We start from the raw sequence: 26,610 nt of genomic DNA on the forward strand, positions 1-26,610 counted from the left end.
AAATTCCTATCCGGAAAAGTAATTTCAAAGTTTATTTTAATATATTTATTGAATATGATTTATTTATTTTTTATTATTACAATATATGATTAGGTGTCTAGAAAATTTAAAACAACCAACAAGTGGATGAAGTATTCAAAAACTAGAAGAAATTTGTTTTCGTCGTCTGATATTAAATTAACAACAGTATTGACGTTCAATATCGGTGTCATTGGTAATCAGAATACTAAATATTTAAAAATACGACTTTATAACTAATAAATATGAATTTGTCAAAAAATTTTAGTTCTAATTGTCCGGGTATCAATGTATCATGTCAAGAGCGTTATGAGAAAATCGGGAGTTGTCCATGAAAGCTGTGAATCAATCGATTAGCTGATCTGTGTGTCATCAACAGGACTAAGGCTGCCTTGATTCCAAGTCATCATTAACAGAGAGATAACGTTAAAAATGGTTATTTTATGTAGCTCTAAACATTACGACAAAATGTTTACGGTTAGGTTAGGTAAATTTAAACCGTATAGTGATTAGCTGAACTGAACGTAGGATTCCCAAAAGTTTTAGATCAATTTTCTGAATTTTTCAATTGTATCTTTGGACTTGAAGTAGTCTTTGTAGGAAGCAACCAACAAAATTTACTTAATCCATCAATCAATGCAAAACGTATTTGTATGATTTAACGGAAGTGTCTAATGTGAACATGATAGGTATTTAGAGATTTCCTTATTGCGTGAGTCTGCTCATAACAACCAATTTTTTTTAGCATATTCATGGGAGAGTATGCTCTTTTCTTTAAATTTCAGTTAAATTTGTTAAGTAACAAATCGGTTAAAGGTTTACCAATCAAAGAAAAGCATTTTATACTATTTTTCTGAAATATCTAGTGAGGCCAAGAAAAATTTTAAATGTTCATTGACTTGACTTGTGATAATCTATTCAGAAACGTAAAACATTGTCTTTTTTCTGAACTAAGACTATTGGGCTTGCATAATTGGAACATTTTAGGCTTAATGATGTCTTCTCGTAACCATTTTTCTATTTATTCATCAACTTTAAGTGTTTCTGCTTGACATAAGCGTCGTGGTCTCCCATAAACTAACTCTTAGGTAGTTACCAATCACATATTATGATGACTTCATCGGGCACAATATGAACATTATTAGTGTATGACTATCCATCAGCTCACCAGAAACTACAACTTTTGTATAGAACCTGACTTCTCTTTGCCCATCCAGCAATGTTACATTCTTTTGAGTTATATTTCCAGACAATATGGATACAAAAGCCTTCGGATCAACATTTACATCACTGTCTGTATCAACTAAGGTATCTGTTTGTACGCTATGTAGACTAACTAGTTTCTTTATGTACTCGAATAATTGATTCACTTGTGCTTTAATATTGTGAAATGTCAGATTTTTGTCTTGTTTTTTATAAGTGTTTTAATTTTTGTTTGTAATAATATATCAAAATTCATTTTGAAGAGTTGGTCTTCTGGTTCTTGTTCTTAATTAAAATTTCATCATTCCACGACACGCAACACTTACACTAATTTAAATTGTTCTAAATATTACGTATTTGGTATCGTTATAATGTGTCATATGTTTTGATTTTTCATGTACCAGTATCAATATCTTTGTAAACTTGATGTTTAAACTAAATCGATTTTTTTTTTAAAACTTTTGAACATTTAAATGAATCTTTTTGCAACGTAGGAGGTATCATGTATCCAAGAGTTTGACATAATGCGTTATTTACACATTAACGTTTTATGCAACTTTTTCATGTAATGTAATTGAAATAATAAATAATTTCCTGTTTAACCCGATGTACTTAAGCTGAACACGTACCTACTGTTTGTGCCTACTGTTCAAAACAATTATTTAAATTTTTTGGTTTGTCAATTAAAAAAAAAAATCAATAAATACAAATTTATTTTTATACATATTATTATGACAATATTATTGTGAATCTTGTGTGTACAAACAAATTTATTTTGCACCTATATTTGGTTAGAAAAATATATCATATTGTATAATTATTTAATATTTTCTAAAATATTTGCATGTTGTATGAAAAAAAACTGATGTATTATGTAAATGATAATATTTACAAAACATGTTGGTAATATCTAAATTTGTTTACCTGTTTAAATGAAAGTTTGACATATCATTATTCTTTTAAAAAATATTAAATAGTGCTTAGGTATATTAATACCTACGTGTATATATATATTTGCTGGTTTTGTTGTTTAGTATCTTAAATACTAGCCACTTAACATCATTGCTTCTTATTTACATTTGTACATAGGAGGCATGTTAGTTTATATAAATTATAAAGATTTAATACTGAGACTATAGTACTTACATTAATATAATAATGTATAGTTAGTAGTAGTTTTTCGATTAGGTATATTGTTCCGTTTTAAATGATAACAAAGATAGATATTAAGAAAATGTAACCTTTTTTAAAGTGTATAAGTGCGTTTGTTAGCTGCTTTTAAATTTTAAATACGTACCTACCTATTAATGTTCAACAGTTTCGACCTCAAAATTAGTTTTGAAGCTTTTATGCTGTTTATTAAAGTTTCAAATTGAAAACTGTCTCAAGGTTTAACATTTCACTGTTGGTACCTACATAGAATTTTATAAGAAGTTTGTTATTTAGGTACTTGAGCATATTTTGAGAAATAAAAAATAAACAGGTGCAATTTGGAATTTATAGTAGTATATTATTTTTTTTTAACGAAAGGTACAATTATAATAGTGTATAGGTCGATTATATATAATATAGATTACAGATTACGATTATTTCACAAACCTTCGCCATTTAGGTTGATTGATTCTAACATATTTTTTACTCTTAGCAAACTTTATGTCCTAACAGAAACGCTGTGTGGTGGCCTTAGTGCGCGAATGTCTGTAAACGCATAATACGACCGGTAGATAGCGAGACACATACCGAAACAGGGTGTGCTAATACATATAATAATTTATACCTATAGTAAGTTATAAATAAAACATTATTGTCAAGCTGAATGATCTAAAAAATGGCCAAATGAAAAACCTAATTTTTATAAATTCTGCATGTTTAATTAGATTGTGACATAACTTAATGAGTAGCCTACTCATTAGGTTAATTAATTTTTAAGGTCTAATTAATTCGTGAACTATAAGTGTTATGTATTTGAACAAAACTGTCTAAAAAGAATAATTTATTGTCACTTAAATTCTGTCCGAAAAACAATTAAAACATATTTTTATGATGTTTTGAAAACATTTTGGGGGGTGTCCAATTTTTTTTTGTACTGCTCTTTCACTCTCAATTTAAGCACCCCCTCCCCTTCCTAATTCGATGCTGATCACTAAAAACTTAACTATGTTAGTAAATATGTATAATATAATATTTTGTATGATTATAAATTATTTTTACTCACAATATTTGATTACACATTTGTTTATATTCTATGTATTTTTCTTTTTATAACAAAACTAAATTAAATTCAATTATAAAATCAAACATTTTTTTTTTAATTCAGTTTTTGCAGTACATTGTCGGTCTCTGCGATTTGTCTATGTATTGTGGTTTCATTATAAGGAAAAATGTAATTATTTGTTGTATATTTAATACAAATTTGTCATGTGTAATAATTTTTTATTAGCCAGGGGTGTCCAGCACAGTAAACACCCCTTCCCCGACTCCCCCTCTTTTCTATGTTATTTTTCCAACACTTAAACCCAAATCTCCAACTCCAAAGCCTTATTTTCAATTATATTGTTCTAGGCCCGATTGAACAATCTGTTTTCATATAATCTGTGATAGTACGTTCAAAGATCTATTCTTAGTATTCATAAACGTAGCTATTGTCATAGAAATATCAATAAAATTAATAATATTTACAACAACTATCATTCGATAATCTTTTTCGATGTTTATAAAATGTCTATTTTCAATCATATAACTTTATGTAATTTGTTCAATGAAATAATTTTTTTATCTAAAAAAGTTTTAAACACAATCATTATTGTATTAAACCATCAACAATTTTATTTTAGCTGTACCTACAGGAAGTTATAAAAAATGATTCCTTTTTTGATATTATAATACTTCTTGATGAAGGAACAGGCTCGGAGACGATTTTTGTCTTTCCTTCAATAAGAGCGTAGATAATATTATAACCACCTACCTTTTAACACTTCTCTTTTTCTCTGTGTCGTTAACAGTAGCTGTGGATTTTTTCAGTGGTATATACTGTATGTGAAGTAGAAGAATATAAAAATTGAACGGAAAAGGTCTGCAAAAAGGGAACAACCTATGCGTACCAATTGCAGTGTGTATGTGGCAAAACGTTGGAGCTCAGAATTATCTCAGAACGCTGTTTGAGACTATTAGGCCCGGCTTATTGCACCGGCCTGATCCTCGGACTAATATTGTTTTTAATATATAAGAAATAGCTGTAGAGTAACATTCCAATCGCTCTACAATTTACGGGTATTGAAAAAAGTCTTGGATATTTATATGTTTTACGCCTTACTCTCAAATGGCATATCTATATGAATCCTGTAGTACACAATTTATTTTCTAAAGCACCCCCTTGTGCGCACATTGAACCGTTTGAAACCGAACATAAGGCATCACCATTTATTTATTATACTATATCTTATGCTCAGGCGATTTTTATTCCACCGTTTGAGCGTAAATAACACGGCAAGTAGGTTTATTTTTTTTCTCTGGCCGATGGTGAAGGGGTTACGCACGGGCGATCATGAGGGATGCTGTATTTATGTATTATACCGGCGCCAGGCAGCGGTCGAGTACAGCTCATTACCCGCATAGTGTGGCGATGATACACGGTCTATAAGCGGATACAACATATATTATAATACACATTACACGTCTTGTGTGTGTATGTAATATTGTGTATTATATTATATTATACTGTAATCTCCGTTATTGTGCGCAACGCGTGCCGACCGTATTTCTTCTCCTCCATTAGACCTAACAACCTTAAGCCACGCGACGCGACAGTTCCACCCGTTCTGTGTGCACGATAATAATTTTTTTCTATTACTCGTATTATCATTTTGGTGATTTATGGGATGACCCCCCCCCCCTCTTACAGCCAAACCTTTGACGACGTTTGCGCCAGTCGCCTTTGCCGTCCAAAAGCCGTCACGAGTAAGTCTGACACCCGCGAGTAAGTATATTATTTTGAGCGGACGGCGTTGGATTTCCGCTTGGCGAGAATCGCGCATATGATTTATGGTCACGCCGACTTTTGTCCGTTTCATCATATTAATATTTTACCGTAACGCTTCGCACTATATATAGGTATGCTAAAATGTAAACTATACAGGGTGATTCATTTGTTGTATTTTATTTTGTCCTCAGTTGTTAATTAGAGACCTTTTAGAGTGCGAAGTGGGACGTTAAAAAATATAAATATGGTCCAAATTGAAAAATGGCTGACTTACGGTCAAAAATATGTTTTTTGTTAAACAAACAAATGTTCTTATCAAAAATAACTACTTTTCCAGGAAAACATTTTCCGTAAAACCCGTAATTTGTAAATTAAGTCCTTTAGCTATTTTTAGTTTTGTTTTTTTTTTATTTTGATGCATATGGTAACCGTGTAATGCGTGGTAACGTTCCTAACCTAACCAATTGCACCTATGACTCATAGGCTATAAAAAATTTCACTTCTTCAATCTTAAAAATAGAGATCAACCCCTCCCCCGAATAAAAAATTAAGTCAATGCAATTGGGTATGTCTCTTTAACAAATTATTTTTCGACCAAAATTTCATCACACTTCTTCTCTTGAAGAGGGGTAACATTTTAGTATTTTAACCGTGTTTTTAGGATTTGTGATCTATAGTTTGTATTAAAAATTGGTCTAATATATACCCTATTACGAACTGCGAAATAATGTAAAAATACGACGACAGATTTTTTTCCTATCAAAGAACACCGGATTTTTGAACTTAAACTTTAAATTTATAATTTTATACATCCATGATAAATGTACTTATCAAGTGTACACCACTTTTATAATTTACGGCCTAATCGTTGATTCAATTCTAAAAAATATTTTGTTATTATGCTGATAAAACATTTATGGAATCAGTAGAAATAATATATTTATGAAATGAATTTACATTTTTATTGAATATAACATTATTTTTCGTTAAGCCTCTGATGTGAAACCCAAATTTCAATAACACTTGCCTCATAGCCTATGAGTCATAGGTGCGATTGGAGGTTTTTTTTTACTGTTTATACATTTTTTCAGTTGTTTTATAAAACGAATTTTTTTTGTTATTTTTTTTATATATTTGAACAAACAAGCATCCAAGGTAGAACTCTACTTTTCTTAAGATAAAGCAAATCCTTGTTTTGTTTTTGTTCTGATTTCAGACTTAATATTATAGTTGTTATTTATAATCAATATAAATTACACATGTAATATTTAGTAGTATGACTAAATTCCGACACAATTACTTTTCAGTTTTAGACGCATAGACTATCTCTTAAAAATGTATCTCTTATGTGTTTAATCCCACAATTTGTATTGCTATAAAATGCGCGGTTATTATGAAAACATGTTGTTAGCAAAGTTAATATGTTGTTTATTACAACGACTGTTGCGATGTAAATATATCCCAATACCTCTAAAGATCGTATACTTATAATTTTTAACGACTTATGAACAAAACTTGCAAATTTTTGGCTCTAAAAAGTAAAAAAAAAAAATTATAACGATTACTCTACAATTGGCTACAATTCCTATTAAAGACATTTTAACACTTAAGGACAAAATACCTAAATAGAGTTTACATTATAAAGAAAATAATACATATTCTAATATTTTGTATTAAAAAAAAAAAATTATAGCCTATAAAAATACACTTTTAATGCACACAATTCAAGTACGTAAGGGAAAAGTTTGGGTTCAACCAATAGCCCTCCTCACCAAGCATCCGCTATTGTCTCTACAGTCTAACGATTTATATAATATTTCAACTTAAAGTAAATGAAGGGATTTTGGTATAATATCCCCCCTTGTAAATGCCCTTGACGCAAGGTCCTTGTTTTTTATCATTCATATTATAACATGCATTTTGAATATTAGTTAAAATATCTGTGTTGTACGAAAACCAACGATATGTTTTCATAAAATTCAGTATTTTTCACAATGTATGTTGAAATGTAAACAAATAAATAATAACTGTTGGCATAAATGTAACACATTTTATAAATTGTATTCTGTTGTTTTGGATAAAAAAGTTTTTTGTATGAACTTATACTGTCATATAATATTATAAGGGAATCTAAATGCTTGAACACAATAAATATAAAATAGGTTATTAAAAATACCAGATATCCAATAGGGCTATAATTTAAATTAGAATACATCATTTCAAAGATTCGATTATTCAAATAGTTATAAAAATATATACATTTTGAATTAGATTGTAATTCCTACTTAAGTCGACGTTGAAGATTGTTAGTACTTAAAAATATTTTTTGTCCGATTCTACCCAGCCCGGACCGATCTAGCCAAATAAAATAAATGTTTATGGCTGGCTAAATGTTCGAAAATTAAATGTAAATACACTATTTACAAAGCCTTCTTCGTAAACAAATTGTATACATTTGTGTTAAAACCCGATCTCTACGAGGTACCATCTTTATTCCCGCAACTTGTTGTACACATTTTGATCATATTATCATATTGGCACCGAAAATCTTGAAGGGTTTAAAATCACTTGTAATTAAAAATCTGTGTTTATTATGATCCATTATTTTATTTTGCGTCCAGGGCATTTACAAGGGGGGATATTATACCAAAATCCCTTCATTTACTTAAAGTTGAAATATTATATAAATCGTTAGACTGTAGAGACAATAGCGGATGCTTGGTGAGGAGGGCTATTGGTTGAACCCAAACTTTTCCCTTACGTACTTGAATTGTGTGCATTAAAAGTGTATTTTTATAGGCTATAATTTTTTTTTTTTAATATAAAATATTAGAATATGTATTATTTTCTTTATAATGTAAACTCTATTTAGGTATTTTGTCCTTAAGTGTTAAAATGTCTTTAATAGGAATTGTAGCCAATTGTAGAGTAATCGTTATGATTTTTTTTTTTACTTTTTAGAGCCAAAAATTTGCAAATTATGTTCATAAGTCGTTAAAAATTATAAGAATACGATCTTTAGAGGTATTGTGATATATTTACAAAAAAAATTCGTTTTATAAAACAACTGAAAAAATGTATAAACAGTAAAAAAAAACCTCCAATCGCACCTATGACTCATAGGCTATGAGGCAAGTGTTATTGAAATTTGGGTTTCACATCAGAGGCTTAACGAAAAATAATGTTATATTTAATAAAAATGTAAATTCATTTCATAAATATATTATTTCTACTGATTCCATAAATGTTTTATCAGCATAATAACAAAATATTTTTTAGAATTGAATCAACGATTAGGCCGTAAATTATAAAAGTGGTGTACACTTGATAAGTATATTTATCATGGATGTATAAAATTATAAATTTAAAGTTTAAGTTCAAAAATCCGGTGTTCTTTGATAGGAAAAAAATCTGTCGTCGTATTTTTACATTATTTCGCAGTTCGTAATAGGGTATATATTAGACCAATTTTTAGTACAAACTATAGATCACAAATCCTAAAAACACGGTTAAAATACTAAAATGTTACCCCTCTTCAAGAGAAGAAGTGTGATGAAATTTTGGTCGAAAAATAATTTGTTAAAGAGGCATACCCAATTGCATTGACTTAATTTTTTATTCGGGGGAGGGGTTGATCTCTATTTTTAAGATTGAAGAAGTGAAATTTTTTATGTTTTACAGCCACTCCCCCATGCGCCAACTAGATGCAATTATTAGTGATTGATAAACTGATTGATCAAGTAATTGCTGAAAATGTAAATAAATCAAAACCCTTCTCAACTCAGAGTAACCATCGTCGGAAAAAAAACTATTTATGAGAAATTATTATTTCAGAACTGAGTATCACTGGGTTCACTGATGTTATAACTGATTTGATATTATAGTAAAGTGTTTTTCACAATAACTGAATTTCTAGAATTTGGTCACACAAGTTGAGGAGGATTTCAGTTATTAGTAAATGACGAAGTGCACCGTCTGGTGTTATATAATCTATGATTTAACAGGCGGAGCCTTAAACATAAGTGGTCAAGATCAAGGTTTTTGGGCATGCCTTTCTTACCGCAACGACTTCCTATTTTGTGCTACTCGCATAAGCAGGCAGACGTTTTGAATCTAATAGGCGAAAAACATTGGTGGGCAAAAGATGTGGCTTTGAAAATATATTTTGGAATATTTAATGACCCTTCGAATATACTTATTAATACCAGTATTCGAGTTATAGTAATAATTGAATTTTTGGGATTTATTTACAATTACGTTATTTTTAAATACTAAGAGTAGTTTAAACGCTCAATCAGGTTATCGTTTTATTGAAAATATACCAAATTTTCTTTAATTTGCAAAATATCAATTTTATTAGCTATAATTTGCAGCAAAAAAAATTATATTTTGTCTAAAATAGTTACATGTTTTTATTGACGAAACATTAAACACACCCAATTTACGAATCTGAGTGGATACAATGTAATTAATCACATTCAAATTACAATGGCTTCTTTATAAAAAAAAAACTGTAATCTCCATATAAATTTGATTCTATATTTTTCTTCTGGGTTAAAAAACATTTGAATCTGATATTTGTATTATTGCGTGTTTTTTGTATGTTATCGTTTGCGCAAATTGTTTTGTAAGTTTAAAATTGTGTACACAGACCTCCGCTGAGACCCCATCTTTACTATATCGTTACTCATACTACTATAGTATTAAGTAAATTTAATATTATTCTCTACTTGGTATTAAGCTTCAGAGTAATATTACTATAATATTCATAACGAAAATTGACAAATGTTGCTTATGTTAACCAATTTGCATAAACAGTTCTGCAAAATACATCTAGATATTATTGTTTCGGTCGGCAATACATAAGCCATTTGATCAATCGTAAAAAAACCATTGAAGCAGCCAGTACAACTATCATTGCAATTATTTAGTAAGTAATATACGAAATTGTTTTTTTATATTTTCTAAATGTAGAATGTATTAAATGTTTCAAAATAATAATTTTAAATACAATTACTTAAAAAAAACACTTATAGACTATTTAAATGATATTTTTTAAAATTGTTTTAATATATTTTTTAACAAAGAACTTTGAATAATTTGTTATCTAGATAATTGTTTAGTATATTTTATTAGAATGATGCAAAACTCTTGTTATAACTACGCATTGCATAGTAAGCATAGTACGTATCAAAGCGTTTATGTGAAAGTGATTTTGTCCTAGTAAGCTTGTACAGTGGGGTCGAGGCATAATGTGACCAAAGCAATAGGTACGGAGAGGTTACAGGTCTACAGGAATTATTTTTTAACAAAAGTTACAGAACCACTTTCAAATAAACACTTTAAGCACTTTGATTTTAATTTTTAACAGTTATTATTAAAAAAAAAATGTTCGTATATTCTTGATGTTTATTTATGTTAAATGTTTTTAATTTTAGTTGAAATAGCTTAAAAATTGCATTTAATTTATATTGAAATAATTAATTTACTGATTTTAAAATTGTGTACGACCGATACCTTGAAAATGTTGTGAAGAATTCGAATGTTTTTTTAAAAACTTAAATCGATGTATTCTTAAGGACACTACGTTTGAAGTAAAAAAATATGTTTTTGTACAAAAATAAATCTTATATGCGTTATAAAAGTTGAAAAAAAATATCAAAATCGATACTTCTTTCCTATGGTAGTATTTATTTAAACTTTTTAGTCAAATTTACCTATAAAATGTGCCTTGATAAATTCTAGTTTAGAGGCCCCGTAAGTACTTTAAAAAACGTTATCAAAAACTTGTTATCGACCATTCAACATTTTTAGTACACCAGTCTCAATTTAAAAGTTATTGAAGTGCATGAGTAGTGTTATAAATGCCGGTTCTGGGCATCAAAGGGATGCCGCCAACAATTAAAAACCCATTTAAACTACAATGTATTTATATATGCATGCCGGTTCTGGGCATCACAGGGATGCCGCCGTCAATTAAAACCCATTATCACAACAATGTAGTCACATATGCATGGCGGTTCTAGGCATCAAAGGAAGCCGCGGGCAATTAAAAACCCATTAAAATTCCAATGTTATCACAGGTGCATGCCGCGGGCAATTAAAAACCTATTAAAATTCCAATGTTATCAATGGAAAGTGCTGACGTGTATAATTTTTTTGCAAAAATTGACATCACACGAGTGTACTTATGCTGCCGTCATATTGACTGCCGTCGTATCCTCGCGGTGACGTCAAATCGGAATATTATCATACTCTTATCCCACACAGATTTATGACCTAACCTAACGGGAAAAAAATGTTTTATGAGTAACCAAAAGGCAAACGTGTGACATGTTTATCATTGCTGCGCGCGTGTAATCTCTTCTATATGGTACTCTCACATTCGTGTATGATAAGATTGTGTTATCTTTTTAATGGTTATAATATATTGGGTTTTTCATAAATTAAACTTTAGTTTAGTGTGAGTAGTGATTCAAGATGGACTTGTCAAAAAAAATCGATAAACAACTTGAAAGCCAACAGAAACAGCAGCAACAACAACACTCAGATTACTTAATCGACACTTCAGTGTATGATATCGATTCTCTAACACACTTGCACATTGGACTGGACTCTAGAGATTTATTTTGGCCGAAAATTGTAATTGTCGGTGGAATCGATCAGATTGCTGTAAATATACAATTTTTACAACGATTATATGCAATTTATCCATACTTCTCATCACTATCCGGGAGCTTGGACGGTATAGTTATATTGCAAGATGAGCAAACTACCATGCGAGTAATAGAAGCATACACAAGGAAATCTTACATGGTGATTGAGACACAATCATTTATGAACCATACAACGGCTACAATGTGTCCAATCTGGAAAATAGGCATTTCGCTGACTCTCGAAATGGCAAAGCGGATGTATAAATTAAAGAATAAAATATTTGATAACATATACCGAAAGTTGATACTTACAAGACCACGGATCGTACGAGAAATAAAAATGATAATGAAAAATGTTGTCAACAACATTGATAATGACAAACTGACAATGATACTGACAAACTGACAATGCCAAAAAATAAAATTAACGAGTGTATGATATGTTTTCATAAAATCATAAACACCGAGTATATGGAGAAATGTTTGGATTTCGCTTCAAGAATCATCTTTGTAAAAAACAGTCCTAGAATAAAGGTATTAATTTTTTGTAAACGATGAAAAATCTTACTTCTTATAATTTGCTAAATCTTATAATTTGTTTGCAGGGTAAATATTTCAACATATTTGCCGATTTGGATCTGATAAGATATTATTATTTAAACAAAGTATATATACAATTATAATTTCCTAACTTCTCCACTAAATGCATTGTACTCCATCTGACAGTCGTGTATAATAACACAGTACAATGAAGTGTTTTGTGGAAAAGCTTTGGCGCATTCAAAGTCTATACGTAAGTCAACCGTAGACGATTTAACAGTGTCATTCTGTTTCGAACAGTCAATGACTATGATTGGTCCAAGATTCTTGTAGTGGACACGGTCCAGTAAAGGTTGAGGATTGGTACGTCCATGGTATATTGTTTGAAAACGAGTGTACGCATTGTACATTGAAGTGTGTTTGTCAGCTTCAAAATCAGCATTGTAGTTTTCGTACGGGTACTCGTCAGAGTTCAAGTAAGCCTTGACATTGCGCAGTGTACAGTGATGAAAGTCCGATTGAGATAGTTTGGAATGTTCTTTGCCCAGTTCTATTAGCAAATACCGTGGTTTCTCAACGTTTGAAAACGTTCGTACCGACCATGTGTGATGAGTGGTTTGAGGTACCAAAGGATACACCGCAATGACCCAGTGTTGATATTCCAAAGGCAACCACCGCTTTCCGTCCAGAATACGCATTAGACCCAATTCTGTTTTCACATTGGGTTCAAAGTATTTCACGATTTATTTGATTTTAGTAATGTTCACTGTGGTCTGTTTGAGTAGGTCAACGTTTGCCGGGGTATTTACTTCAGTCTTCATGCTCTCATCCGGTTGTATCAACTCTATGGCTCCAATGTCCCGGCTCGATCGTATGAGCACAAGTGATTGTGTACAGTTGATCAGGACACGACGGAACCGTTCGAAAAAGCCCATGCAAGCCGATAGTGGATACTGTGCAAAAAACTCTGTCGTGTCCATCAGGTCTCGACTGGTCTGGTTGTCATTGATGTGTTTCCATCCGGCCGGTTGCATCCGTGTGATATCACTGGGAGTAAAAGAACAAAATCCTTTGATTGTAGTCACTACTCCGACGTTTTTAACCTTGTCAATCTCTTTGCCGTTAACTTCGTACCGGATCTCATCAAACAAATGCATGCACAAATGTACGGTCAATTGTTCGTTCTGTAGGTTGATCTTGTGTCCGTCTTGATCACGCAACTGGATGTTCAATGTGCTCAACTGCGATGTGTTTAGAGGATAGTATACCACATGTTTGGGACACTCTATGATACGGTAACCCGGAGCAACGTTAGGAAAGAATTCGTGCAACGTGTGTGACTGACGACCGCTGTGGAATGATCCTTCAATCACGTTGCAATCCACTCTTATACACGTCACACTGATAATCTTCATCGGTGAATCGGATATGTGTAATTTGTGAGCTTCCAACACCCTCGGGCGGAATCCAAGCAATTCACCAATCGAGTCCCGAGGAGTGAAATCAACTGGATAATCACTGGTTATTTCACACCGCATGGTATTGTGATTACCAATTATTTGAAACGAATTCATTTCCTTTGGCCAATCGGTTGTGATAATCTTTTTGATGTCTTCAAATTCATACGATCCCGTGGGTATTGAAACCACATAAAGAGGTGAACTGCTTCCCGGTGAAGATACAATCATTTTGGTACTGTTGTTGTTTCGACCATCGACAACAACATTCGGTTGAGGAGCAGCTTCCCGTTGCTACTGCAGATCATCGCCATCGGGGACCAGTGTACCAACGATAAACTTGTTGTTTCGCTCATCAACATTTGATATAGTGTTCCACGTGTGCAAACTCAACAAACCAATTTCACAGTGGTCACCCACTTCCAGCGGAGGGTTGAATATACATTGCAATTCGGACTCCTCACCGCTTAACGTCACTGTTGTAACAATTATCGAGCGTGTTCAGCAGAAATCGCAAGCACCATTGTCTACATTTGATCGTGTTGAACTTTTGATAACGACTGTAGTTGTAGTCAATCGTGCAGTCTTTAAAATACTTTTGTACCTCCAGTGGTGGTGGTAAGTTTCCAAAACTATCGAAATAACTAACGTGTTGTCCTTGTTTCCGGTAAGCTACCCAATGTGAACCTAGATTGCGTTCCAAGTCAATATTAATGACACCCACTTCCGAGGTGTATGGAGTAAGCGGGAGCGTGTCTCTGCAATACACACAATATTCAATTTTATCACTTTTATTTATAATTCCTGTAGACCAGTCAGTGAATAGTGGGGACGGAACATAGTTGGGTCGGGGCATATTGGGGACGGGGAGGTCACAGGTTTACAGGAATTTTTAAATCTGAAAGTGATAAAATCACTTTCGAAAAAACGCTTCGATGCAAATGGGTAGTTAGTATTTTCAAGCCAGTACAGTCCAAACCAAGCACAGTATAAACCAGCAAAGTTAGAAAGTCTTAAATGAAGGTTCTGTATTTACAAATGAGCATCAAAGCCTTTATTTGAAAGCGATTTTATTCAATTTTATCACTTTAATTAATAATAATTCTTGTAGACCTGTGACCTCTCCGTTTCCTCATTGCTTTGATTACATTATGCCGATACTCTACTGTACTAGTCCTCTTGGATAAAATCGCTTTCAAATAAACGCTTTGATGCTCATTTGTAAATACAGAACCTTCATTTAAGACTTTCTAACTTTGCTGGTTTATATTGTGCTTGGTTTGGACTGTACTGGCTTGAAAATACTAACTACCGATTTGCATCGAAGCGTTTTTTCGAAAGTGATTTTATCACTTTCAGATTTAAAAATTCCTGTAAATCTGTGACCTCCCCGTCCTCAATATGCCCCGACCCAACTATGTTCCGTCCCCACTATGCACCGACCCCACTGTACTGGTTTTTTTTTATAACGGTAATAACTATATTTCTAAAGATATTTTTTAAAACGGGTATGACATTCTTTCTAAAATGTTTTCTTCTTTCCACTATAAACTCATGAATAGTTTCGCTTTCGATCCACTCGAGGTTGACTAAGAAAAATTATGCGTAAAAAATTGTTTTGCATGTTTTTAAGTTTTTAATTTTATTTTTGACGATTTTAAAACGGAAAGCTAAAAACAAATTTGTACACGTATATTAGACAGAAATTAAAACGCTCTAAAAATAAGATTTTATTATGCGTAGTCAAGTTTAGACGCTGGAAAATTAGGTGTATAATGTCACTTCGTAAAATCGAATTTAATAACAACATTAAGTATGTATACTAATTTTTCTAATTTCTATTTTGAATAGTGTAACCTAATTATACAAACCTTTTTATACAATGCAACTGAAATTGTTAACAGACCTGTTTTTTCTTTGTGTATCCTTAATATGGTGAAATAACTGTAATTTTGGCCAAATCAAGTACCTTTCGAGGTAGATTTCTACCTTCCTTTACATAACAATCCGTTTAACTGTCTAGGAAATATTTATCATATTGAAACTACCTTGCAAAATCATACCTAACCTAACCTTCTCATATCAGCACAAAAGGCAACTATAACTAATATAAAATGTTTTTTTTATTTATTATTATTCGCAGATAATAATGAAACTCTTCAGTTTATTCATATCTTTTCTATTCCTTGCGAGTGTTTTGGCAAATGATGGTAATTATTTTATTTTCACGATTATCAACTTAAAGTAGTTAAAATTTGAAAAAAATTAATATTTCACTTTTTCACAGAGTCGGATTATATGGATAATGTTTTGAGTTCAAGTCAGTAATAATTTTATATTATAAACAAATGATTTTTAAGTTTTCAAAATCCACTGTTTTTATACAAATGTTTTAAATTATGTATCTCAGCTGCAGTCTTTAAAATGGTTTATTTTATGAATGACGTAGATGGTAGACATGGATTAAGTAAGATATTATATTTATAATAATATACTAATATAATATATAGAAGCTTTGTTACATATATCTAACTGTCAAGTAAATACAAATTTTAGTTTTTATTAATAGTTAAGAAAGGTGTATCAGATATGTAGAACAGTGTACAGAGCATAATAGTGTATTATAATTTATACATTAGCGATTTTTAGTAATCTAATCAAGGGAGAAAAGTGAACTTAAATGGCTACTGCTCAAAGTCGGGTTTAATATTATTCTAAACATTTGTATTGTACCTAATTTGATTTGACTTTATTATTTTAGTATAGCCTAAATCTTCATTTGTTTATTTTAGATGGTTTGGAGGCTGTTATTGAAAAAATGGTTGATGATATCAATAATCAATATACTTACGAGAATTTCTGTAATCATTTTTATAATAATAATACAAAACATCAAGGCAAGAGTAGAAAAGAATTATTTGAAAATCTTATAAAAACTGCATCTCACGTTTCTCTTTATGCAAATGACGAGTGTTATAATTATTATATTTTTCATCGAAATCTAAATAGTAACTGTATGAAAAAAAACTGCATCAACTCAGCCATTACATTTCATAAGGGTTCCCTAGTCTATTTAATATCATTTTATTTCTACTTTGACCTTCGTCTTCTAGTTTATAATTATTAGTGGTGGGCTATTCGAATAAAACAAATTCGATGTGATTTTTCGAATATTAGAATATTTTATAATTTTCTTTGCAGGATTAATTAGATTAAAAAAAAAATAATTAAGAGACAACCAAGGTGTCCTTGATCTATTTTTAATAATTTTTGAACAAAATAAATATAATTATAACGAAATCATCTTTTGACAAAATAAATATTATTACTTATTACAAAAAATACGATTTTAACAATTTATATAGATTTATAATAAATTACAAAAAAACATATATTTGACAAAATGTTCGAAAATCCGAATATTCGAATTATTTGAATTATTTTCATACGAATAGTATTATTCGATTATTCGAATAATAGAAAAATTCGATTCGAGGTCTCAGCTCTAATAATTATACAATGTAGTAATAATTTATCATTGCAAATCATATTCAATATCATTAATTTATGTAATGTAAATTTCAGGCAAAATTAATTTTTTGATCGCTGTACCGGGTAATAGTTCTTGTTAAATTTTATGAAAATATTTCCAATATTTCATTCCTATTGGATTTTCTAAAGAGACTCATAGTATTAAATATACAGTGGATCATATTTCTTTCGATTTTTTAATAAACATGTTTTTTCTACTTCGAAATTTGTCTTACTGATCATAATAGAATAGTAAATTAAATGAAATATCATTAATTTATGTGTTGTTCATTTCAGAAGCAAGAGATATTTTATCCCATGTAGCGGGTAATAATTTCCATTACACTTTACGGAAGCGTTTCCACACAGTTGTTTGATATTCTTTATGCAAACAAGTTTTTTGTTTTAGTTTCAGGTCAAACAGATCTTCATTTAAATCAAACGCAAAGTAAAAACCACTTTTAATATTTCATATTTCATATTTACAAATACTTTGAGACTAATCATATGTACCTATTGACAAAATACCTATACCAATATGGTACACGGTATCAATCATAAAAAATATGTATTGCGATATACGCCTGTATATCTTGGTGGAAGTTAGTATTTAAGTAGAAAATAAAACACAACAATAATATGTTTGAACACAATACTATTAAACATAAAAACACACAATATAGAGAATAATATATATACAACGTACGTTACAATTATAACAGCAGCCATAATAGAATGGTAAATCCAACACCTTAATACTATGTCTTATATATATGATATAATCTAGGTTACAGACGTAATTGGTCCTTGTATAAAACAACTTTTAAATATTACTCAATGATTTCTTCAGTGTACACATATAATACCATACAAGGTTATATAATATTTATTACTTATATTCCATGACCCAAATAAACAATATTAATTATATTCAATACACCCCCTTAATTAATATTCCCTTAAATTAACTTATTCTACTGTGATATCTTCTGTATTCCGATGCTTGATCGAATCATCCCAAATCTGTCCTTTGGAAGTGCTTTTGTGAAGATATCTGCCAACATTTCTTCTGTGTTTATGTATTGAACTTCGAATTGACCTTCTTCATATTTTTCACGAATGAAATGATATCGTACATCGATGTGCTTGGTTTTTCGATGAAACTCCGGATTTTTAACTAAACGAATGGTACTTTGATTATCAATGAATAATATAGGTTTATCATACATATTATTATTAGTGAGTTCTCGTAAAAAACTTTTAAACCAAATTAGTCCTTTCGTAATGTCCGACGCTGCAATGAACTCCGCTTCCGTACTGCTAAGAGAGACCGTTGCTTGACGTTGAGCTTGCCAAGAGATTGTAGATGAACCCAACATGAATAGATGTCCCGAAGTTGATCTCCTTGTTTCTAAATCTCCAGCATAATCAGAATCTGTAAATATTCTTAAATCTAAATTATTATCAGATTTATACACCAATCCATAATCAATTGTATGTTTAACGTAACGTATAATGCGTTTGACCATCGACCAATGAGCATTAGTTGGTTTTGTCAAAAATCGTGATGCAAAATTAACTGCAAATGCCAAATCTGGTCTTGTTAATTGTGACAGGAATAATAAACTTCCCACTGCTTCTCGATACGGTACTTGACCTTCTTTTAGTACTATCGAATCCGTGTGAACATCCAATGTCGGTGATTTATCAATGGGTATTGAGATATCCTTTGCATCTAACATGTTAAATCGTTTAATAATATTTCTAAAATAATTAGTTTGATTAATAAATAATGATCCATCATCTAATTTCTCAATTCCCATTCCTAGAAAATAATCTAAGTTACCATGTTTAACTTCAAATTCTTTTTCTAATTTAGACAATAATACCTGTATTTTTGTTTTATTGACTGACGCAATAAGACCATCATCAACAAAAATAGCTAAAATCAATTTTTCATTATTATCATGATTAGTGAAAACACACGAATCATATTTACTTTGATTTAAATTGAATTGCAAAAGGAAATTCTTAAACCGTGTATTCCAACACCGTGGAGATTGTTTTAATCCATATAATGACTTACGTAATTTGCAGACCCGTCCTTAATTGTCGTCATATCCGATCGGTTGTTCCATATACAGTTCGTCTTCTAACATACCATATAGAAATGCTGTACGAATATCAAATTGGCATAATTCCAATTTCTGAGCCGCACTAATGGCTAAAATTGTTCTAATAGATTGAAATCTAACTACAGGTGAAAATGTTTCGTTATAATTTATCCCATGTATCTGTCGAGAACCGTTAACAACTAATCGAGCCTAAAATCGATCAACCTGCCCGTTACCATTGTACTTGATTTTGTAAACCCATGAATTATTTAATACTTGCTTTCCTTCTGGAATTGGCACCAACGTCCAGGTGTCATTAGTATGCAATGAATTTAACTCGTCGTCCATGGCTAAAATCCAATCATTTTTATTCTGACAGCTCACAGCTTCTTTATAGTTAATTGGTTCTGTAATACACGACGTAATACATGCATATCTGACGGGTTTACGCAATTGACCTCGATCGCGAAGATTGTAACTTGGTAGTTCTGTTGGCGTGACTTCTAGTTGTTTTTCTGGTTGTACCTCTACCGCCTGAGGTGTTTCCTCGTCGACATTATAATCTTGACTTACACTTTCGCTAAATGTTAATTCATTAGTATTTATTTCTTTTTTAAACACAACATCTCTATAATCTCTTATAGTTTTAGTTTTTGGACAATAAGCCCTATACCCACGTTTATCTAAAGAATACCCGACAAAAATACACAATTTACTTTTAGCGTCCCATTTTCGTCTCTTGGCCTTTGGAATATGAACATACATTTCTGTTCCAAATACCCTTAAATGCCTTATATCTGGTTCTTTGTTAAAATAAAGCTCATATGGACTTTTACCTTCAACAGTACTCTTACCAGTAAGATTGAGTACATACACTGATGTATTAACTGCTTCTGCCCAAAATGATAAGTCCATCTTCTTTGAATGAAGTAATGTTCGTGCTGCTTCCACAATAGTTCTCATTTCACGTTCCGCTCCAGAATTTTGCTCTGGTGTGTACGCTATTGTTTTTTCATGTCGAATGCCATATTTCTGTAAAATACTTGTTACTTCTTTAGAAACAAACTCTAAACCATTATCACTTCTTAAAGCTTTTACTTTATTCCCAGAATCATTTTTAACAGATCTTATAAATAACTCTAATTTATTTTTGACCTCATTTTTATTTTTCAAGTAAAAGACCGTCCGATAATGTGTATAATCATCCTTGAACAATAAAAAATATTGGGACCCGCCCCGAGACCTATTTACCATTGGTCCGCATAAATCTGCATAAATTAACTCTCCGGTTTTACCCGATGTAGTCGAACGACTCTTAAATGGCTTTCTCGTTTGCTTCCCAATAACACAGTCACCGCAAAAGAACTGGTTCCAATCACCGCTTACATTTATATTATGTTTTAGCAAACAAGATTTTACGTACTGTTTACATTGATGCCCTAGTCGTTCATGCCAAAGTTGAATGGAATCCGCGATTGCCGCATTCACTTCCATTTGTCCGTTACCTTGCTCGGTCAATGTCATGTCGTCGGCTATTTGCTGTACAATCTCAATGTTCATATTGTATAACCCGTTTTTGCGTTCACCAGTGCAAACGACCTTATTGTTTTTCAAAAAAATACATTTTTTACTGTCTGATTCCATTTTCAAACCTTTATCTAATGCTTTGCCCGTACTAAATAAATTATACTTTAAATTTGGTACATATAACACATTAGACAAATAATTTGTATTCATGTTATTTCCCACATAACATATTATGTCTATATTACCCGAACCTTCTGCCTGTAAATTTGTACCATCGCCAATCCTTATTTCCACTGGCGACCTGAATTTTTTATAGTTCACAAACCACTCTCTGTAGCTTGTCATGTGTTCAGTAGCTCCTGAATCCAAATACCATTGATTCTCTTTGCGATCAGTAACCAAAGATTCACTATAGAACGCTTGACCTGTTAAACTTGTACTTGGCAAATCTGATTTCGCCTCACCCTGATCCTTCTGGTACTTCTGATACTTCCTGCAGTCTTTTTTGAGATGACCTAGTTTCTTGCACCAAAAACAGGGACCTATCTTTTTAGTATTATTATTACTAAAATTACGTTCATTACCAACATTACCACCATTCTTCTTAAAAAATTTCTTTTGAAATCTTTTGACAGTCAAAGCATTGGATTCCTCTGCTTCAACTTCTGAACCTCCTTGAGACATTCTCGATTCTTCTATTAACAACCGAGATGTAAGTTCATTTAAATTTTTACTTGCTTGAGGTACACTGTCCCATGCACTGTAAAAATGTTTATAAGATGGCGGTAAAGTCATAAGAATTTTAGTTAGCAACATATTGTCAGAGATTTTCTCTCCCGATAGAGCGAGTTGGTTTTGAAGATTCTGTAGTTTACTGATATGCGTCGACATGTCATCTGTAGGCTCTTTTACATACCTGAAAAATTTATTTTGTAATAAATGTATACCTGCTTTAGATTTTTGCTCGTGGATACTTAATAATTTGTTCCACATATCATATGCTGTACTACAATTTAGCAAATATTGTAACGGTCCATTTTCCAATGACGTGACGATTAATCTTTGACATTTACTATCAGCCCTTGACCACGCTATTCGTTCTAACTGAAACCTTTTCTTGGCATCCTCTTCTTTCTCGGAGGTTGCTATTGTATATACTGGCTTTTTATAATCTCCTGTAATTATACCGCTTATCTCAAATGAATTAATTATTACCTTCATTTGAAATTTACAAAGTGTCCAGCCTTCCGAGTTACTCAGCTTTGTAATCTTCAGTGACTCGTCCATAGTCAAAAGATAACGTACTTAAAAATAGTACTTACTGAACAATTGGAATAAGTGAATTTTAACTACATAAAATACTTAGTCTTCTGATGCTTCACTGTTGTGCCTGAGACTATGTGTCTGGGCCCATAACCTATTGCGATATACGCCTGTATATCTTGGTGGAAGTTAGTATTTAAGTAGAAAATAAAACACAACAATAATATGTTTGAACACAATACTATTAAACATAAAAACACACAATATAGAGAATAATATATATACAACGTACGTTACAATTATAACAGCAGCCATAATAGAATGGTAAATCCAACACCTTAATACTATGTCTTATATATATGATATAATCTAGGTTACAGACGTAATTGGTCCTTGTATAAAACAACTTTTAAATATTACTCAATGATTTCTTCAGTGTACACATATAATACCATACAAGGTTATATAATATTTATTACTTACATTCCATGACCCAAATAAACAATATTAATTATATTCAATAATATGTAAGTATATTATAATATATTTTGTTTTAAATTTCAGAAGCCAATTTATTTCTCGATCATATGATACGATTCATAGGCGCAGCACTTTTAGAAAGTAAATATAAAAAAAAAAAGAGTAAATTATTTTTGTAGTTTTAAAGAAAAACTGGATTAATAACATCAAGTCACCAAGCTATACATTGTTAAGCTTTTAAGAATTATTCGAAGTAAAATTTAAACAGTTTATTTAAACATAGGTATATGATATAAATTTAAATTTATACAATACCATTTGGCAATAATTAATATTGATTGAATTAACCTCAGTTATAGAGTGAATGTTATGTATAAAATATATTAAGCGGGTTTTATATTCTGCATAATGATTTGATGTTTAATGTGTTTGTTACAGAAAATAGAGTGAAATTAACATATGCTACTAGTAATTACCATTTGTTTGATATTCATAAATAGTCTTAAAAGCTTGTTTTAGAGTTAATAATTCACTCTCATTTAATTTATTTGATTTTCTATGTCAGATAACGATTTTAATAAGTTCAACTTTTTGTTGAGTGTGGTCACAGTGTTAATATGTAATAAATTCTTAGGGACTTCAATAGAAAGAATATATTTGTTGAGTTTTAACACTAACAAGTGGTTGTAAAAAAAGTTATTTATTTCACAATGCTATGAAATGTAATGCAATAATTATGTATAAAGAGCGACTAATATATTTTTTGTTTTTATTATTTCTTCGCAACACGGTCATTTAATGACTATTTTTATAGGTATTGGAACTTTGAAAGAAGTTGCAAACGAGACAAGAAAATTTGTCGTTCCAGCTTTAAGAAATGTAATGAGACGTCGTTTATTGGGTAAATATTTTAATAAAGTTGTATGGGTTTTGAACACTAATAATATATTTATATATATATACATACGTTTTTTAAGTTATTTAAAAGGAACAAGTATACAACTGATTTTAATTATTAACTATTAACCAAATCAATTTAAACTACTAACACGTACTTTCATTTTATACAAATATCATAGCAGTACAATACGGACACTATGCTTAGTGTATTATTTTTATATGACTTCGTATTAACAAATAAAATAGTTTTGTCCTGCACCATAAAGAAAAGTAGTAAACTATTAAGTTTATATTAGCATAATAAAATAAATTTCAAATTTTTTAGGTGAATCTGTGGAGCGTGTAAATGATCAGGCCTCTTTACTACCAAATTGTCGTTTGCTAGGATTGTACTTGAGTAGCCAATCTCCAGAATTATACATAAAAGAAGTTAGGATTGAGTCAACTAGCCGTACATGTATCTTTAAGGATAAAAATGACACCCAAATAAGATACAGGAAAATCGGTGCCACATGGTCAAAAATAAACGCAGATGACCAACCAGGAGAATCACTCAAGGAACTGTTACAACGTGGACATCCACAAAATCTACCCACATTTCCCGTTAATTCTGATATAAAAGTATCATTTTCATAAAATAATATTATTATTAACCTTATCATTGTCACTTTTTCGTTATATCTAAAATATATACATATAATTAAGCTGACCGGGAAAAAACGGTTGGTGGATTTTTTCAATAACGTATTCCACATAATACATTTTTATGTACATAATATTGTACGCTAATTTCTGTTTTACGTCATGTCTACCAATAATTTTTGCAAAAATATATTGGACCAAATAACACATGTCCTATGTCTTGTTATTTTACTATATTATGTGTAATAAAAATAATAATAATTGGATTAAGAAAATATATACTGTCTTTGTTATTATTAATATCTTTAAACTACATTAGTCATTTAATTCATTACAAATTTCAGTTTTAGATTCAATAAGAATACTACCTTTATTTGTAATCTTATTTATTTTATTTTTATATTTACTTGGTTTTCCTGTGATCTCATTAATAATACTTCAATTCTGTGTACTGTTAGGTTTGGCTCGTATTATTATTATTTTTTTTTTTTGGTAGTGTATTTTTATAAACAGCTCATGTTATCATTTCTCACGAAATGGCTGCCAATTTAGTGTTGCTTCAATTAAATTTAGTCAATCCGCAACAAGTAGAGTTCTGTTCAAATCAACTTTATATTAACTGTGACTTAATAGAATCCATATCCAGTTAATTATATTATGTTGACAAATTGTTTTTTTTATAAAATAATAAAAATTGATAAAGTAAACAACAAACTACGTCATAAAAGTTTGACTACGCAGTACAAGTTACAATCAAAATAAAAACTAGCGTTTTTGTAGACAAGATTTAGAAATAATATTAAAAAAAATATACAAGAAACAAGCTGGTGGTGTCTTCAATTTGGTGAAAGAAAATGCTTTTGCTGCTCAAATTTTTGGGATGGTATGTGTATTCTTTTTGTTAAAAAAATAAATCAAAAATTACTTTTTTTGAACTTACGCCGATGATTTGTTTTGCAGGTACTCGTATTACCTTATCTACCACCGCACAGGATTGAAAGAATTCTATGAATGGTTGATGGATTCAACGCTATGGCTCTCTATATGCTCCAAGATGAAGATATGGCCTACCAGTTCAATACTTTTATTTATGATTACCTGTATCGATTCTGGTTTGTAGAAATTGGACCTGATAATATTTCTGTATTCAGGAGAGACATTAGGACAAATAATTATTTAGAAAGTTACCATTCAATGCTATTGCAAATTTTGAAGCCTCATCCTAAAGTATAGGAGTATATTGGTAAGTTCTTATGTAAGGTCTATTAAAAATATATTACATTTTCATACAGTAGAATACATATTTTTAATCAATGGTAGAACTGATATTAATCTATTTAATCTATTTATAGATCAATTGAGGTTTTTAGGAAATCAAAGCGAGGTTGAATTTAAGCAACCTCAGAGTGAGTAATATCTTAATCATATGATTTAGTCTATGATTTATTTTAATGTGCTATATTAAATTGCAGATCCGTGTTGGTGTTTCAACAAGAACAAGGGAATCCAATACAAGAGCAATTGAAGAAATGACACATGACTATACAGAAGGACAGATTCAAAGATTCTTACGGAGAGCTGGTCATCAAGTCAATGGGTATGTAACTCGCGAAATTGGCAATTAACTAGGTAATTTGTAATTTCTTAAAAAATTTATTATGATATGACATTTGTGCAATAGTGCTCGGGTATATCTGTTTTTATTTTTCTGAGGGGAATTGTGCTGTAACCATACCAAATAAATATTAACCTACATACTTTGTACACACTTGGAAGACAGAGATTTATACTTAAAGACATAAAAGTTTATTAAATTTATGTAATGTAATGGAATGGCATTATGTATTTTCAAACTTTGTTTTTGTAAAAAAAATTTAAAAGTGTAATTATATTACTTGTGAACAATGCCAATTATTTATTAATATTTTGTAATGATTTATATTTTATAGGCCGACTTAGTTGAGTTTTACCATTCCAAATTGACTTCTACCATCACTTCAAGCTGGAGGAAATAGTTTCAAGTAAATGCACTTAACTATTGATCAAACCTGTTTAATTTCAATGATTATTTGTACCGTTATTCTTTTTACTGTTTTTTGAAATACATTACACTTTGTTTAATAATAATAAAAAACTGTTATTATTGGTTATTTAAGTTTTTGTCTGCTGTAGAACCTATTTATAAAATAACAATCTGTGTCTGTGGTACACAACTGTAACAATATGACAAAACAATTATTCCTATCTAAAACGCTACTATATAGTTTAAATTACACCATCTGCACGGAGTTAAGTACATA

The 26,610-nt window shown here is 30.7% G+C and overlaps 1 protein-coding gene and 1 long non-coding RNA gene across 2 annotated transcripts in view; both read left to right on the plus strand.

Moving 5' to 3' along the window:
* Positions 1 to 22,969, plus strand: part of LOC126847610 (uncharacterized) — a 51,463-nt gene extending 28,494 nt beyond the window's left edge. The window contains exons 4-10 of the mRNA XM_050587916.1: positions 16,264 to 16,320; positions 16,646 to 16,714; positions 17,439 to 17,468; positions 17,682 to 17,711; positions 17,794 to 17,832; positions 22,853 to 22,909; positions 22,956 to 22,969. Of these exons, the coding sequence (XP_050443873.1) occupies positions 16,264 to 16,320; positions 16,646 to 16,714; positions 17,439 to 17,468; positions 17,682 to 17,711; positions 17,794 to 17,832; positions 22,853 to 22,909; positions 22,956 to 22,969 (296 nt within the window). The remainder of the gene's footprint in view (positions 1 to 16,263; positions 16,321 to 16,645; positions 16,715 to 17,438; positions 17,469 to 17,681; positions 17,712 to 17,793; positions 17,833 to 22,852; positions 22,910 to 22,955) is intronic.
* Positions 22,970 to 23,206: 237 nt separating this feature from the next.
* Positions 23,207 to 24,493, plus strand: LOC126847632 (uncharacterized). Its single transcript, XR_007687114.1, has 3 exons — positions 23,207 to 23,236; positions 23,583 to 23,669; positions 23,994 to 24,493. It is a non-coding gene; the product is annotated as an uncharacterized LOC126847632 (long non-coding RNA).
* The last annotated feature ends 2,117 nt before the right edge of the window (positions 24,494 to 26,610 follow it).

This window comes from Adelges cooleyi, unplaced genomic scaffold (assembly GCF_023614345.1).
Source record: "Adelges cooleyi isolate 19-005CV unplaced genomic scaffold, UGA_ACOO_1.1 ACOO_flye_CR_arks_rails_tigmint_CR_PRNA_11, whole genome shotgun sequence".
Lineage (NCBI taxonomy): Eukaryota > Metazoa > Arthropoda > Insecta > Hemiptera > Adelgidae > Adelges > Adelges cooleyi.